A 15,957-nucleotide genomic window follows, 5' to 3' on the forward strand; every position below is an offset into this window, starting at 1 on the left:
CAGTCATCCCCCCCCCTCCTGAAACCTGATGTGGTTACTCTGCATCCAGCTACAGGCATGTAGCTGTATGCTTCTCTGTGCCCCCTCTGTATGCATCTCTGTGCCCATTTTCCATCAGCCAGTAAATGGCTGTATTGGGGGTTTGGAGGCAGGGATTGGTCATTGATGGAGGAAGCAGTTTAAGACCTTCATAGCTGCCAAAAATGTGACTGATGATGACTCAAGTTGTACTTGGGCCATTGACAGAATTCCACCCCTGAATTTGTACACATAACACCCCCCAAAACACTGATTTCTCGGTTCTGAACAAAATACCTGTCTGTGGAAATTAGGCATATTTGAAACATCATTCCCATATGATCTCAACACTAGTAGGACCTGAACTTAGGATTTCCTGATGTAAGTTCCTGCAGTGATTTTAAACTTTGCTATCTCTGTGCCATCGAAAATATGATCTTAATTGTGTTCAGGTAAATATGTTCCCCAACTAAATCGCTCTTTAGATTTTACCAAGGGATCTCACTTTGAATATATCCTTGTTTTCTTTAGTTTGATTTTTAAATGGCTCCAGTAGCAAAGGACTTCTTTAAGAATTAGTATTTCAGCAGACAAAACAAGCTTTTCAAAAGATTTGTACTGGGAGAAAACAGTTGGCCCTCTGTTTTCGCAGGGGATCCGTTCCAGCCCCCGCCCCCCCACGAAAACAGGCTCACGCGTATTCAAGCCCCATAGGCTTGAATGTGGTGAGCCCCCCGGGCCTGTGGTCTAGGTAAGCTGCCTCTCTGCATATATTCAAGGGCGTGAATCTCAGATCCGCGAGTTAGGAGGAGCGACTGTTATGCAAAAATTGAAAAAGGCATCTTTCATAGCTAAAGCCTCTTAAGAATTTCTCATTCAGCAAGAGTTTTGAGAGCTTTATTGGGCTGTGCATTTGATATACACGATAAAGGTTAATTAAAACATAAATACTGATACCTATGAAACTTGTTGTGAGCTTATTATGTAAATTATGTCATACAAATCAGCAGTCATTAAATGTTGCTTGGAAAATGTTAATTTTTGCACTCACTCTCTTCTAACTCTTCTATTGATAGTATTGCATATTCATTTCTCTTAGGTAAACTATATGCTGTTGGTGGCTATGATGGGGCATCACGTCAGTGCCTTAGTACTGTAGAACAGTATAATCCAGCTACAAACGAGTGGGCTTACGTGTCAGATATGAGTACACGGCGCAGTGGTGCAGGTACTTTATTCTAAATGTCACCCACCCCCCAAACCCGCATGTGTATGAATATACATACATCTATGAATAGTCCTTAAATTTATTTCAAGACATTCATGTGCTCCTGAATATATTTCCCCTATATGTTCACTTTTTCTTGTCATTTGCTACTTTTTAAGATTGCCCTTGCTAAAAATCTAGCCCAAGTAGATAGTATATAGGGCATCTTGAGGCTAATTACTGTTGGAAACATATTGCAAAAGGGTTGGTGTCACACAGTGAGGTAACTCATGGTGATACTCCTCCATTGACCTCCTCCCACTTCACACCATACAGAATCCTTGGTAATGCTTTTTTGCACTGTTATTCATAAATCGTAACTCCTATATACCACTGAATGTAATGCTAATACAGTGGGCCCTTGTTATCCTTTGGGGTTTGCTTCCAGACACCCCACCCCCCCATGCATAACACAATCTGTGGATGCTTAAGTCCCATTAAATACAATGGCATAGTAAAATGGTGTCCCTTATATAAAATGGAAAAATCAAGGTTTTCTATTTGGGTTTTTAAAAAAATATTTTCACGCGGTGGATGCTTGAATCCATGGATAAAAATCCGTGGATAAGGAGGGCAGACTGTAGTTGCGACGTAAACAACTGAGATCTTCCTCCATTGGGAAGGCATTTTCAGTGGTCTGTGTGGCTCCTGGAAAAGAAAATTGGAGCTACCTTCTCCCCATGTTAAAAGATAATGGTATGGTATTGCAGTATTTTTCATAAATTCAAGGCCAACAAGCAGTACTGTATAGGATTATGTACTAGTGCTGGACTGAGTGCACAAATTGTTTCTCTTTGCTTTCATTAAGACCCTTGTTTCCAACCCATCTCTGTGCAAAAGTTTATAAATGGGGGCTCTAAAAGGTTTTCTGCACTGAATATGTAGACCTGGGGTATCACAGAATCATAGTGTTGGAAGAGACCCCAAGGTCCATCCAGTCCAACCCCTTGCCATTCAGAAACTCTCAATCAAAGCATCCCTGACAGATGGCCATCCAGCCTCTATTTAAAGTCCTTCAAAGGAGGAGACTCCACCAATCTCCAAGGGAGTGTATTCCACTGTCTAACAGCTCTTACTATCAGGAAGTTTCTCCTAATGTTTAGGTAGGATATTTTTTCCTGTAGTTTGACTCCATTGTTCTGGGCCCTATTCTCAGCAACAGCAGAAAACAAGCATGCTCCATCCTCAATATAACACCCCTTCAAATACTTTAACAGAGCTATCATATCATCTCTTAACCTAAACATACCCAGCTCCCCAAGTCTCTCTTCATAAGACATAGTTTCCAGACTCGTCACCATTTTGATTGCCCTCATCTGGACCCGCTCCAGTTTGTCAACATCCTTTTTGAACTGTGGTGTCCAGAACTGCACTACAGCAGCTGTAGGCAACTATAGAGTGTATTGGGCCATGCTGTCCCCTCAGGAGACTTTGGAGGACTACAGCTCCTGCTGCATCTTCCCTGCAAAAAATGCAAACTTTTTTTTGTTCTCAAACGTTCTCTCATAGGGTGGATTATGTTTTCACTATGTTTTGGGGTCCCCTGGGCAATTTTAAGCTTGTCCAGGACCTAAAATGGCCCAGCACCCCCCTCAAAAATGGTAAAAATGTCCTGATTCCACTCACCATCACTAAGAAAACAAACCCTATTTTACCTCTGGAAGCTCTTGGAATCAACATGCAGCTCATGGGCTTCACTTTGCTTATCCATGATGTCAACACAATTCATGACAAGAGTGTTGTAAAACTCTGACAGAGGTTGCACTTTGCTTTGCAGGTGTTGGTGTCCTTAGTGGGCAATTGTATGCTACTGGAGGGCATGATGGTCCTTTAGTAAGGAAAAGTGTGGAGGTGTATGATCCTGGAACAAATACTTGGAAACAAGTAGCAGACATGAACATGTGTAGAAGAAATGCAGGTAGCTATTTTATTTATTTATATATATATTTTTGAAAAGGTTATACACAAAACAGTAAACAGTACTAATTAAAGACAACATCCATAAAAAAGATAGTTGCTATTAAACATGTCTTCACTTAAAGTTGATTTAAGAGAAACTTTCCTAACGTGATGCTCTTCAAATGTTTTGGACCACAACTCATATTTTTCTTGACTATTGGGCATGCTGTATTGGACTGATAAAGGGAGTTTTAATAAAAACACCCTAGGTACAGGGGATTTATTTTAAGGAGAACGTAAATTTTCAGTCTTTAAATTGGACACATTTGAATGTGTCTGGAGAAAACTGGAGTTTATATCTTTTATGCATCTGTATTTTAAGTGGGCAACAGGGCAACCTGCAATCTATGAATTCTAGGCTTCTCAGTTTTCTTTTTGACCTATTTCTGTCTGACATTATTGTACTGGGAATGTTTAAGTTTGTAATAAGTACCAATATTTTTAAATCAGCCTGACATTTACCAGGCTGGTAAACTGTGGTTTAGGGCAGCATTTTTTTGTTTGTACCATACAGTGGAACCTCGGGATACGAAATACCCGGGTTACGAATTTTTCAGGACCCGAAAAAATCCAATTGGAAATAATTGTTCCGGGTTACGAACGTTTTTTCGGGTCCCGAAAAAACTTTTGGTGCTTTTTGCCGCGATTTTACACCAAATCGCGGCTTTTCCCCATTAGCGGCTATGGGGATTCGGCTTGCGAAAGCCGTTCGGGTTACGAAAGCGGCCGCGGAACGAATTATTTTCGTAACCCGAGGCTCCACTGTACTATGGATCTGACAGAAATAATCATATGAGCCAGTAGAATAGCCGTCCTTCCGAATTTGTGGGGGAGCCGATTCAGGACCCCTCACAAATTTGAAATTTTGTGGATATTCAGATCCCTCCTTCTTTCCTCCCTGTGCTACTTTCCATCCTCTCCCTCCCTCCCCTCCCTCCTTAGCTCCTTCTTTCGCCCCTCCTCCAGGCCTAGTTTTGCCTCGGGGATTGGGAGGGGGCCTTCCCACAGTCTGGGGGAAGTGAGCTAGGGTATGGGGGCCACCAGGGCCTGTAATTTATGCCCCACTGACTGGCAGCTATGATGATTGCCATTCCTGCCAGGTGCACGCCCCGCCCGCCCCCTCTGCCACGGCCAATGGGTCCCCGTTTGCTTCCTCTTTCTGCCCCGTCACCCTGGAGCTGGATCAGTTGAGCCAGCTCCAAAGCAATGGGGCAGAGAGACGGACCAGAGGGTCTCCTCAGTTGCTTCCCTCTCTGCCCCATTGCCTTGGAGCCGGCTTAGCTGATCCAGCTCTAGGGTGACAGGACAGAGATGGGAAGCAAGCGGGGACTCATTGGCTGTGGTGGAGGGGAGTGTGATGTGCACGCAGTGAGAAGGGGAATCGCCATTACTGCCAGCTGGTGGTGCATGAATTACAGGCCCTGGAGGCTCTGTACCCTGGTTCACTCCCCCCAGACTGAGAGAAGGCCCCCTCCCAGCCCCCAAGGAAAAGCTAGGCCCAAGGGGAGTAGTGAAAGGAGGAGGTAAGGAGGGAGGGGAGGAAGGGGATGGAAAGAAGCGCAGGGAGAGAGGGAGGGAGCAGGGGGAGGCGGCAACCTTGCAAATAATCAAAACCACAGGTTCCAAAGCCATGAATTCAGAGGCACGACTTACAATAGAAACATTAAATGCAATCTTGTGTAGTACAGATTTTCTCAGCAGGATGCATAGAAACTCAATAGGATTGCTGAACAGATGTTAAAAGTAATTGCTTCAGTAGTCTTATAGTTGAGAAGTTTGTATTGTGTATGTTTCCAGTTCCTGCTTCCTTTGTGGCTCCCACTGCCCATTCCTTGAATTTGTCTAACATTCTAAATAGGGGATGATTTCATAACTCATGAAAATTAAACCGAACCAGGTAATTTAGTTTATCTGCATCCATTTCGAATTGAATGGCCAAAGTGGGAAATTCATTCATCATCATCCATTTAGGAACGGGAGTGGGTTTATTTTCAGCACTGAAGTTCCTCACAGTGGGTTGTCCTGGTAACTACAGCTTTACTTGTCCAGAATGCCTACAGTGTTTTTTTGTTAAACTGTAGGTGGGAATGTTGGCCTCCTGTGGATCAAAATAAAAGAAAAAACATATTTTAAAGAAGTTTAAAAACAACAACAAAAACAGATAAGCTAACAAACCCAACCCATTGGTGTGTGCAATAAATATGATTTCAGAGAATCATAAAATGAATTGTGCTTCTGTTAATAAAAGTAAAGGGAATAATGCAAGAATAACATAATTCAATAACATATTGAATTTAAATATACTTACTGCAGATATAGTTCTGGGTAGGCTGAACAGCCAGAGCACTAAGAACCTAGGCTGAATGCTGGAGTTGTGTGGATTTTAACATCATGTTTTCATTCATAGGTGTATGTGCAGTGAATGGGCTTCTCTATGTGGTTGGGGGAGATGATGGTTCTTGCAATTTGGCTTCTGTGGAATACTATAATCCTGTCACAGATAAATGGACATTATTGCCAACCAATATGAGCACTGGAAGAAGTTATGCAGGTAAACACTGAATTAAACCAGTGGAAGAGGGGATAATGAGTTAGATGATTCTTTATTTCCCAAATTCCTCTTGTGGCTTTCAATAGAAGTGCCAATCACTTTGTCCAAAAGAACCTGTTAGTGAAATCACATTCCTCAATATCATTCCTGAAAGGATTCTGGGCTTTCTCTAGCTGTTTTGTGGCAGGGAGAAATTCAGCAGGTGGAACTGTTGAAATTCTGCCTGCTGTGCAGCTCTTATAGCTAAAAGAGCATATGCCTGGAAAAACAAGAGTCTTTTGACACTTTAAAGGCTTGGATGCTTTATTTGTCATAAAGTTTCATGGAGTGCAGGCCACTTTGTCAGATGAATGTACTGTTGTTTCAGTTTGCAGATATTTGTATACCTTTGGGAGAGAGGGGGGTGTGGGGAGTTAAAATACAGAAGGTGCACATAGTCTACATCTGATCAAGTGAACCACAGCCGCCCCCCTGCCCCCCCAAATATGTCAAGTCAAACACGTCCTTTTCTGAGACAAAATAGTGTGTCCCCATTCATGGGAAGTGACTAACAGCTGTCTTAGGATCTTGGGCATTCTGTAAGTCTTCTTGGAAATGAGGTTTATCCCAGAATTCGTTTGGATGGAATGCATTGAATCCATATGTGTTTTCCCCCCTCTTTTGCAGGTGTAGCTGTGATCCATAAACCATTGTGACACACAGTGATATGAGTGCAAAAGTGAAAAATGGTTATCTGTCTAGCTTGATGGAATTTGGAAGATGCTGATAATCTGACTCTTAACTGCCACACAAGGATTGCACTCTCAGCATGACAACTATATGCTAAGACTGTTGACCTCTATTTGTCAATGAGCAGTGCAGACATGTGAAAACCCTGCTGTGAGCATGTTCAAGAAACGAGGTGTTTGGGTTTTTGTGTGTGTATGTGTGCAGTCAGCTGTTTTATGTACAGCTAGGATTGAATATGAAGTAATATTTTCAAGAGGAGAAAGGAAGTATTTCTCTTTGCCATCTGATTGAGAGAAACAGTATCTTGGAGCAGTTCACTACTGAACTTGGAGAAATACTATCTGTTCTACCATGCATTTCCTGTTGACTTATGCTCACCAGTTAGACAAATCTACTACTGATACTGGATTTTTTAAAAAAGAAATAATTTGAAAGAACCAGCCCTGAAAACAAAGGATAAAAAGACTGGGAGCCCTAGCTCAATATAGCACTGTTGTCTTCATAATGTGTACATATACTGGTTGACTACTGTAAGTACATAATTTAGGGACCAGAAGGTATTCATTTGTATGGTTTTAATATTAGTCACTGAACTGCATTCATCAAATCTATTTTATGTATAGGATCAGATGGGCCAAGCAGTGTCTTTCTCTGAGGTGAAATCACATTTCATCTGCCCAAAGACTAGTAACCCCAGTGGTCTAGTGTTCTTGAGAAGTTTATTGCCAATTCTAAATTATTTCTGCTCAAGGCTGACCACTAAATGGGTTTGTGGATGCTAGTAGATTGGTCATTGCCAATAACTGAAAATTCAAGCAGAACCCACATCTGATTTTTAAGGACATTTAAGTACGATGAAATGTGTTTTTTAAAATAATCAAACTCTGATTGCTACCAAATTCCACAAAACTTTAGAATTCAGTAGTGAATTTAGGGTTTCAGCCAAGTTCTGAAATGCACATCAGATTCATCTAGTTTGTGGCTTTATTGATGATATTGTCATGTGTAAGAGCTGAGAGAGTTTTAAGCAAGCCTCCCTGAGCAAAAGAGGCTTCAGAATAGCCAAGTGGGTGACTCCTGGGCTGTCTAGAAAAATAATCCAGTAAATCCTAACTATAATTAGATTAGAACAGGTTTACATATCCCTTCACATAGCTCTCATTCATTTGGCCAAACAGCATCAGTTTGATGGTATTTCTAACCTACAAGTGTCTTAATGCTTCCACTCTACAGTAGATTTGTTTTTCCACCTGTTTCTCTTCATGGCTATCCTTTTAAATGTTCTCCATATTTTCACAAAGCAGTTACTTGATGTTTTAAGCAGTTATTTTCAAAAGGAAAATGAAGAAGGAAAAAAGAAACTTTTTTTAAATAGAGAAAAGCCAAATCCTTCTGAACAATTTGATTTATATCTAAAACTCCTTCTAATTTGTTTCCTGTTTAAAACCATAATCACATTGAACATTTTTGCATAGAAAATTTATATTGTAATTTCCAGTTCTTCTGGCAGATATGTAATGCCAACAAAAAAAGTTTAAAAATTATTAGGGAAGTGTTTCACTCCTTTCCTATTCATTATCCTACTATGAACATTTACAGGTTGCTTTTCTTCAGTAAGAGCACTTATTTCTTATACAATCAGTCACCTTTTCTATTACTTAAAATAATTGTCAAATATCAGCAGTGAAGCAGAAAATAAAACAAAAACTGGTTTTTGACCAGTGCTGAAAGGTAAAACTGGATTATGTTTAACAAGGGCTTTCATCCATTAATTAAGAACAAAACAATTTCTGCTTCATCTTAAGAAACCTTTGTACTCTGGCACAGATACTTATAGTATCAAACTATTGAAGAATGCATATAAAAAAACCACAATTGCTCTTTTAAATACATATAAGCAAGGCTCTGGTTGTTGCCTGTTCAACACTTGTATGTATTTTAAAAAATGCATATGGCAATTTCTACATATTTTTTATCCTCTGCATTTTCTACAGGTGCCACTAATGAATTACTTCCAGATCTGAGGGTGGGAATCTGTTTGAAAGACTGGATTAGGAGTAATACTTTCTTGATGCTTCTAATGACTTCCATATAGAGAACACAATAGACCATTCATTTTATTTAAATATGACATGAAATCCCCTCCTCACTTTCTGATATTACCTAATGGATCAGTTAAGCACAAAGAAGCCATTTCCATTTGCTAAATCAAGATATCAGAGATGCCACATGTGCAGATAATGTATAAATGCCTCTGTTCATTATACCACCAAAGCTAAATGCCAGTCATATTTTACTTTTGATGGGCACAAGAGTATCTTGTGCCAACCTGGCCTCTTTTTATTCTAAAATGGCATTTCTGTTCCAGTATCACATATGAAAAAATTCCAAAAACTGCATAGTATACTGGCTGTCAATAAATAGTCAAGGCATTTAGAAATGGCTTGATTTCAGCTAAAAGCCACTTATCACTAGCAAAAAGTGTACATCACTCCTTTGTGTAAACTTGCAGGGTTAATGCAAGTCAAGTGACCTCTTTTTTCAGCTATGCAATATTAATTGCTACACAACAACCAGCTGCAATAGCCCCTTCAAAGCGCTTTTGAAATACCTTACATTGTGTGCATTTGTAATATTTGTACTGTGCCGATTCTGAGCATCTGAGCCAGATCCTTTCAAAGATTGCCTTTTTATAGGGCTTGAAAATGTAGCTTTACAGCTAGCAAATTTTAATGTAGCTATTTTTGTAACATGATTCTTAAGAGTTCTTAGCTTGCCTTTGATTTTGGTGGCATTATGATTAGTGTCTAATCCTTACACCATGGGCCCAGTTTTCATTAGCCATTTCTGTATGATGGCTTGTATATAAAAAGAGGATATCCTTCTGTTTCTCTTTTTGAAAAGGACATGAGTAGATTCAACAATACATAATTTTAACAGGAGACCATTACCTCCATGATGAATTTCATGAATTGCTGGATATATATATGCACTAATTACATTCTTTGAAATGTTCAGCTTATCTGGCTTTTTGATTAGCTCAAAAAGTTCACTAAAATGATTGCATTTCTCTTCCTTGCTTTCACATCTGAATAGAATATTATCTGAAGTTAATGTTGAAGATGAAACCTGAAATATTAATGACACTAAATTTGGTTGTCCTTTAAACCCTTTACCCTTCCTTTGAACACTGCATCAGGGTGTCGAAAGTTTATTATGTGTTTCTATAAATATTCTTTGATAAAATTGCTGGGCAATCTTTTATCCAAAGGCTGGTTTATTTGGCCATGATTTACCACAAATCTGTGATATAAATCCAAAACCTAACAGCATATCCAAAGGATTGCATGTGTGCCTGTCTTCCAGATGTGCTCACAATTACTTTGCAAGCTTTTCCTGTCAGAATGCAGTTTTAAATCCTTAAACTGAAAAGGAATTTGACATGACATCGAAGTAAAATTGCTACTGAAGCGAACATGGTATTTCCATCCAAGTTTTCAATTTGAATTGCTCTTGTAACAAATCCCTAACCCGTGTTCCAAGCTTGAGGAGTTTAAAGAACAGTTTGAGCATTTCAGTGCATCTAGTTTTTCCTCTGGATCATAGCCAAAACTGTAACACGTACAAGAGGAATTGGAACTGTGTTGCTGTGCATTACAGAGAAGTCGGAAAGGAAGCTATTTTCACTGCCCTGTTATTTTGAACTAGCTGCTGACCCTGTTTGAATGTGTGCAGGTTTGGTTGAGTAAAGCTAATTCATTTCGACTGAACTTTGTTCAATATTTAAATGTAGGTGAGTAGTAGTGTACAACTAAGCTGTGAAAACAGATTTTTTGCACTATTTGTATACCAAGGATTTTTGATTTTCTATTATTTAGGAAATTTTCCCATTCAAGAAATTATATTTGTGCAATAGCTTTCTGGGTTTTTTCCTGTTAACCCATAGGACAAATAGATACATCAATGCACTGTAATTAGAGCTGGTTCAAATTTGAAACATTGGTGACTAATGAGAAATTTTGATGGTATAGTCTGTCAGCCTTGTATGGATTATAGCTGTACCAGAACATCCTGCTTCTTGAAACCAGATGAGGTTCCAGCATATGTACTTTTGTGTTCCCTTGTAAGACACATTCCTGACCTTTGGCTGTGCTGGCTGGACCTAATGGAGGTCATAAACCCAAGATCTGGCTTTCCTTATGCATATAGATTGTGCCAAATTATGGCACAAAACAAAACAAAAATACCCATTTCCTGAATGCACCATCATCTGAGAAACACAGCATGGACATAAGAATTTAGCAAAACATCCTATCAGTTTCCAAATTATTATTATTTTTTGTATAGTAAAATATATACTAAGAATTGTAGTATGTAAAATTGTGTAAAATACATTTTAACTGAAGATTGTAAAAGCATTCACCTTGGATGCACAGATTTTTTAAAAAATAAAATAAAATTGAGATAAAAATATAGCTGTGATCCATATACCAATTAATTTAATATACTATTTTTTAAATTTGCAGCCCAGTCTTATGCATGTTTATTCAGAAATAAGTCTCATTTTATTCAGAGGGACTTCCTTCTAAATAAATGTGCACAGAATTGCAGTCTTAGCTATGTTTTCAATCATACTGCACAAGGCATCCATTGGGTATCTCCTTATCATAGCTGGTTTATGCTGTAGGGCCAACCTGTTTGTGATGCAATTCTTCTGTTTTCCATTTCAGCAGTGAAGCTTAGAAATAGGAGTACTGTACATTAAAATTACTTTGCCAACAGGAGGTCTTATCTGTTTGCCAGCATGTTGAATTTTGGTTGAATAAAGCTGAGCAAATGAAATTGACCTTGCATTTCTTCTGATTCTGCAATACTTTTTGAATTATAGAGAATGAAAGTATGGCAGTGAAATCTGATTTTTTTTTAATGACATACTTTCAGCAATCCTGTTGATTTTTTGCATCCATCCATTTTGGTCTCTGTTCATAAAAATGGCACAAGCTGCAGTTTGTGGTCAAAAGTTCAATATTTGTACATTCTTCTACATGGATGATGGAGACATGTGTGGGAAAAAATATAGTTTTGGGTACGTGCACCATAACCTGTAGTTTGCCATGTGGATTGGTTATCAAGATGTATCTACTACTTGCTTTCGTGCAATTTCTAGTAGGCTGAGGAACTCTGCAGATCAGTTTCTAAATGTGGAGCAACAAGAAATCCACTGATGTTTGAAATTGATTTACAAAGTTGTACAATTCTTGTTATTCTAATATTGTGTAAGACCAGTTGTGTGAGCTATTAGAAGGGATGGATGCAGAGAGATTGTTACTGGAAAGAAAGGCTTGCTAGAGCCTTACTCCAGCAGCAGTGTCCATCTTAGGAGAATGAATTTACAGAAACCAAATGGAGGAAGAAAATTAGTTTAGAATCTTCAACAGGTAAAATATTAAAGAAATTCTTCAGACAGAAACAGCCTGATCTTTTCTAATCAACTCTAAAAGAGAGAAGGATGGCAGTAAGACATGTTACAACACATTGTTTATGAAGATGAAGACAATACACAGCACAGATTGTATGTACAGCGCTGTGTAAATTTACAGCGCTTTATAAATAAAGGTTAATAATAACAGGCCAGAAAAAACAAGATGGATACAGTTCAGCTTTGGTGCATTTCTTCTTCTTTACAAGAGTGGGCAATCACTTAAGCAACCCTGGCTGAAACAGATGATGTAATGTGCACATACTATTTTGGAATAAGTGTCTGACAGAGGAAGCAAACAGGCAGGAAAGAAAGCTCACATTCCTAATCCCAAACTATCTAAACCATTTTATCCCTAGTAGACAAGAGAGTAATGAAAACAAGTGCAGAAACTGCTGTATCTTCCCATTTGAGCAGTGCACAATCCTGTGCATATGCAGAATCCTGCAGCAGAATCGTATGCACTGATAAGTGTGTCTAGATGTCTGTACTCATAAGATTTTTGAGTGCTTAGTTTTGGGTACTGATTAGTAAACATGATTCCTGGAAATCAAAGATCACAAAAACATTCACCCTAAATTGGGCCATGTGTCCAAGGATCTTTTTTCAGGGCAATCTTATTTATGTCATGCTGCTACTAAAGCCAATGGTTGTGCATTTACTGTTCTTACCTATTAATCTGCAGTACTCTGATAACAGAAATACAGAGTTCAAAGGGTCCACAAGGGCCATCTAGTTAAAAAACAAAACCAACCTCTGCCATGCAGTAATGCACAACTGAGGCACTTCTGAGACATCCAACTTTGGTTTAAAGTGTTCCAAAGGAGGAGAGTCAACCAGTCTCCAATAAACTCATTTTATTCTTGAATAACTCCCCCCCTCCCCAAAAAAAAGTCCTCTTAGTTATGTTCTTACAATGTTTTTGTGGAATCTCTTGTAATTTTAATCCATTGATTTGTACTCTAGTCTCTAGAGCCACAGAAAACATTTATTCCATCTTCCAAGTGACAGCCCTTTGGATATTTAAAGATGGCTATTGTGTTACCTCTCACTCTTCAAAATTAAACATATCAAACTCCCTACATTGTTCCTTGCAAGGCTTGGTTTCCAGACATTTGATCATCTTGGTGAACCTACTCTGGGGACAGAGAATATCATGTTTTGTTCATATCCTGTCTTTTCCCCACTTCCAGGAATCATGGTGGCTTATAAAAGGAAAACATACAGCTCAAAGTACACATCATATGAACAAAGTAAAATTATAACATTAGGAGGAACTTCCTGACAGTAAGGGCTGTTTGACAGTGGAATGCACTCCCTCGGAGGGTGATAGAGTCTCCTTCCTTGGAGGTCTTTAAACAGAGGCTGGATGGCCATCTGTCAGGGATGCTTTGATTTGGATTTCCTGCATGGCAGGGGGTTGGACTGGATGGCCCTTGCGGTTTCTTCCAACTCTACGATTCTATGATTCTATGATAAACATGCATCATATGAACAAAATATAATTATAAGCATGCACATTTGTGAAGGCTCTTTCGCTAGAAACAATCAGTTTTCAAAGGCATTCTAAAACAACACAAAAGAGTCTTATCTACAATGGAAGAATAGAAGGAGGTTGTCATTCTTGTCTCTTCAGGAAGGAAATTCTGAAGCTTGGAAACAACCACCGAGAAGCCCTCTCCTGTGTACCCACTTGATGTACCCCAAACAAGAAGAACAGCCTCCCAGAAGTTCTCAAAGCAGGCAGGCTCACATGCAGAGTTCAGATAACCAGGAGCTAGCCCTTATGGGGCTTTATAAGTCATAACAAGTACTTTGAATTCTGTTCAGAAAGAGATTGGCAGCCAATGGTGCTGTTGCAAGAAAGAGTTTTCCGCTTCTTGTAGCTTGGCCCAGTCTGGTAGCACTTCTTTGGCCCATGTGACGTTTCTGAGCACCCTTCTAATATAGCCCCGCATAGAACACATTACAGTAATCCAAACAGGATGTACCTGAGTCATTTGTCACTGTAGCCAAATCTGGCATCTCTTAAGAATAGGTGTAGCTGGCATATAAGTCACAGCTGCACAAATGGACTCTTGGCCTCCACAGAAACATGAACTTCCAGGCTCAGGACTGAATCCAAGAGTACAACTAAGCTGCAAATGTGCATCTTCAAGAGGAGCTTAACCCCACCCAGCACAAGAGTAATAGCACTGGGTGTTGTCATCACACTGTTGACACCAAACCCCCAAACTCTGGATAACCTTTCCCAGCAGTTTCATGTATCTGATAAAGAGTAAGAGGGAGGGGGGATCCTTGATGGACCCAGCAGCCCAACAACCAAGGGCTCAAATTGGACTTTCCCAGAACTACTCTTCACAGTTTTGTCTTCCAGGAAGGAACAGAGCCACTGTAAAACTGTGCTTTCCAAATCCCATCTCAGCAAGACACCCCAGAAGAATACCATGATCAATGGTATTGAGAACTACCAAGAGATCCAGTAGATTCAAGAAGGATGCATTCTGTCTGCCTAGTTCTTGCCATAGGACATCCACAAAGGTGTCCAGAGCTGTCTCTGCCTTATTGTCAGGCCTGAAACTAGATTAAAATGGCTAATCCATCTCATCCAAAAAACCCTAGAGCTGAACTGCCCCAAAATGAAACTAGCTGGTAGTTGCCTAATCCAGGGAGGGCTTTTAAAATTGGTTTTATAACTACATCCTTTATGCATGATGGAATGTGCCTTGTCTTAGTGATGCAAAAACCATCCCCTCTATCTATTTGGCCAGTTCTCCTCTTGGCTTTTTAAAATAAGCCAGGAAGAGCAAGGGTCTAGCACGCATGTACTGGCCTTCATTGAGCCAAGAATCCTCAGCCTGCATGAACTGAAAAGTAGTCTGTTCTATCAGGAGTCAAAGTTACATCCATTGGCCCTGAATTAATTATCACATCCAAACATATGTGAATGATTTTATCTGCAAAGCTCCAGATAAGTAACATCAGATTATTAAGTGCTCTGGATTCTCCTTTCATGGGCCAGTGTATGTAAGACCTCTAACCACTTCAAACAGTTCCAGCAATAATGGAAGGATGGCAGAGAAGACAAAATAAAATGAGTAAAACTGAGTTCCCCTGCCTCTTGGGAATATGCAGTACTGGGTAGCTGGTTCTTGCGGTTGCTATGAATATCCCATTATGGATACCTTTGTTACACAGAGCAGTGGGTTATTCAGAGCAATGAGCATTAGGAAACGGGTTGTAGTATGTATGACTACATATATAAGAAAATAAATGTTCTAAGCTAAATTTTGACATGAAATCAGGTGTACATTATCTGTTAAAAGAAAAGTGACAAATAGCAGCTTTAGACTAAAAGTAGATTGACAAAGTCCTTCAGAAAAACAGCATGCCAGGATTGTTAGTGAGAGTGTGGAGTGTGGTTTGAGTGTTGGACCAGGATTCCAGGAGACTAGGGTCCAAAACACACTGCAGAAATATTCCAGTTTGAGACCGCTTTAACTGCCCTGGTTCAATGCTAGAGAATTCTGGGAACTGTAATTTTGTGAGACATTTAGCCTTCTCTGTCAGAGAGCTCTGGTGCCACAATAAACTACAATTCCCAGGATTCCCTAGCACTGAGACAGAGCAGCTAAAGCAGTTTCAAACTCAAACCCATATTAGCTAGGGTCAGAGGAACAAAACCCCCATGAATATGGAAAAACCGCAAATAAAAACACCATGTTTTTACCTGAAGGACACCTCTCTAGGAATCTCTAGGTCCTCCAGTGCAACTCTGTGGTCAATGTCCAACATACACTGACCATAGAATGGCACTGGAGTAGCTACAAATGGTCTTTTAGTGCAACTTTTACTTAAAGTTGACCACAGAGTTGCACTGGAGGACCTAGACAGTCCTAGAGAGAACATATTAATGAAATCCATGAAAATCAAATCTGCAAATATCAAAGCCAC

General features: G+C 39.6%; 1 protein-coding gene across 5 annotated transcripts in view; it reads left to right on the top strand.

Annotated features, from left to right (window-relative positions):
• Positions 1-11,351, top strand: part of KLHL3 (kelch like family member 3) — a 94,259-nt gene extending 82,908 nt beyond the window's left edge. For all 5 annotated transcript variants that reach the window (XM_089529575.1, XM_089529557.1, XM_089529593.1 and 2 more), the window contains 4 exons: positions 1,118-1,246; positions 3,063-3,203; positions 5,652-5,795; positions 6,462-11,351. In XM_089529575.1, the coding sequence (XP_089385701.1) occupies positions 1,118-1,246; positions 3,063-3,203; positions 5,652-5,795; positions 6,462-6,490 (443 nt within the window). In that variant the 3' untranslated portion in view covers positions 6,491-11,351. The remainder of the gene's footprint in view (positions 1-1,117; positions 1,247-3,062; positions 3,204-5,651; positions 5,796-6,461) is intronic.
• The last annotated feature ends 4,606 nt before the right edge of the window (positions 11,352-15,957 follow it).

The sequence above is a fragment of the Sceloporus occidentalis genome, unplaced genomic scaffold (genome assembly GCF_023333645.1).
Source record: "Sceloporus occidentalis isolate IW3139 unplaced genomic scaffold, rSceOcc1.0.p SCAF_1, whole genome shotgun sequence".
In the NCBI taxonomy this organism is placed as follows: domain Eukaryota; kingdom Metazoa; phylum Chordata; class Lepidosauria; order Squamata; family Phrynosomatidae; genus Sceloporus; species Sceloporus occidentalis.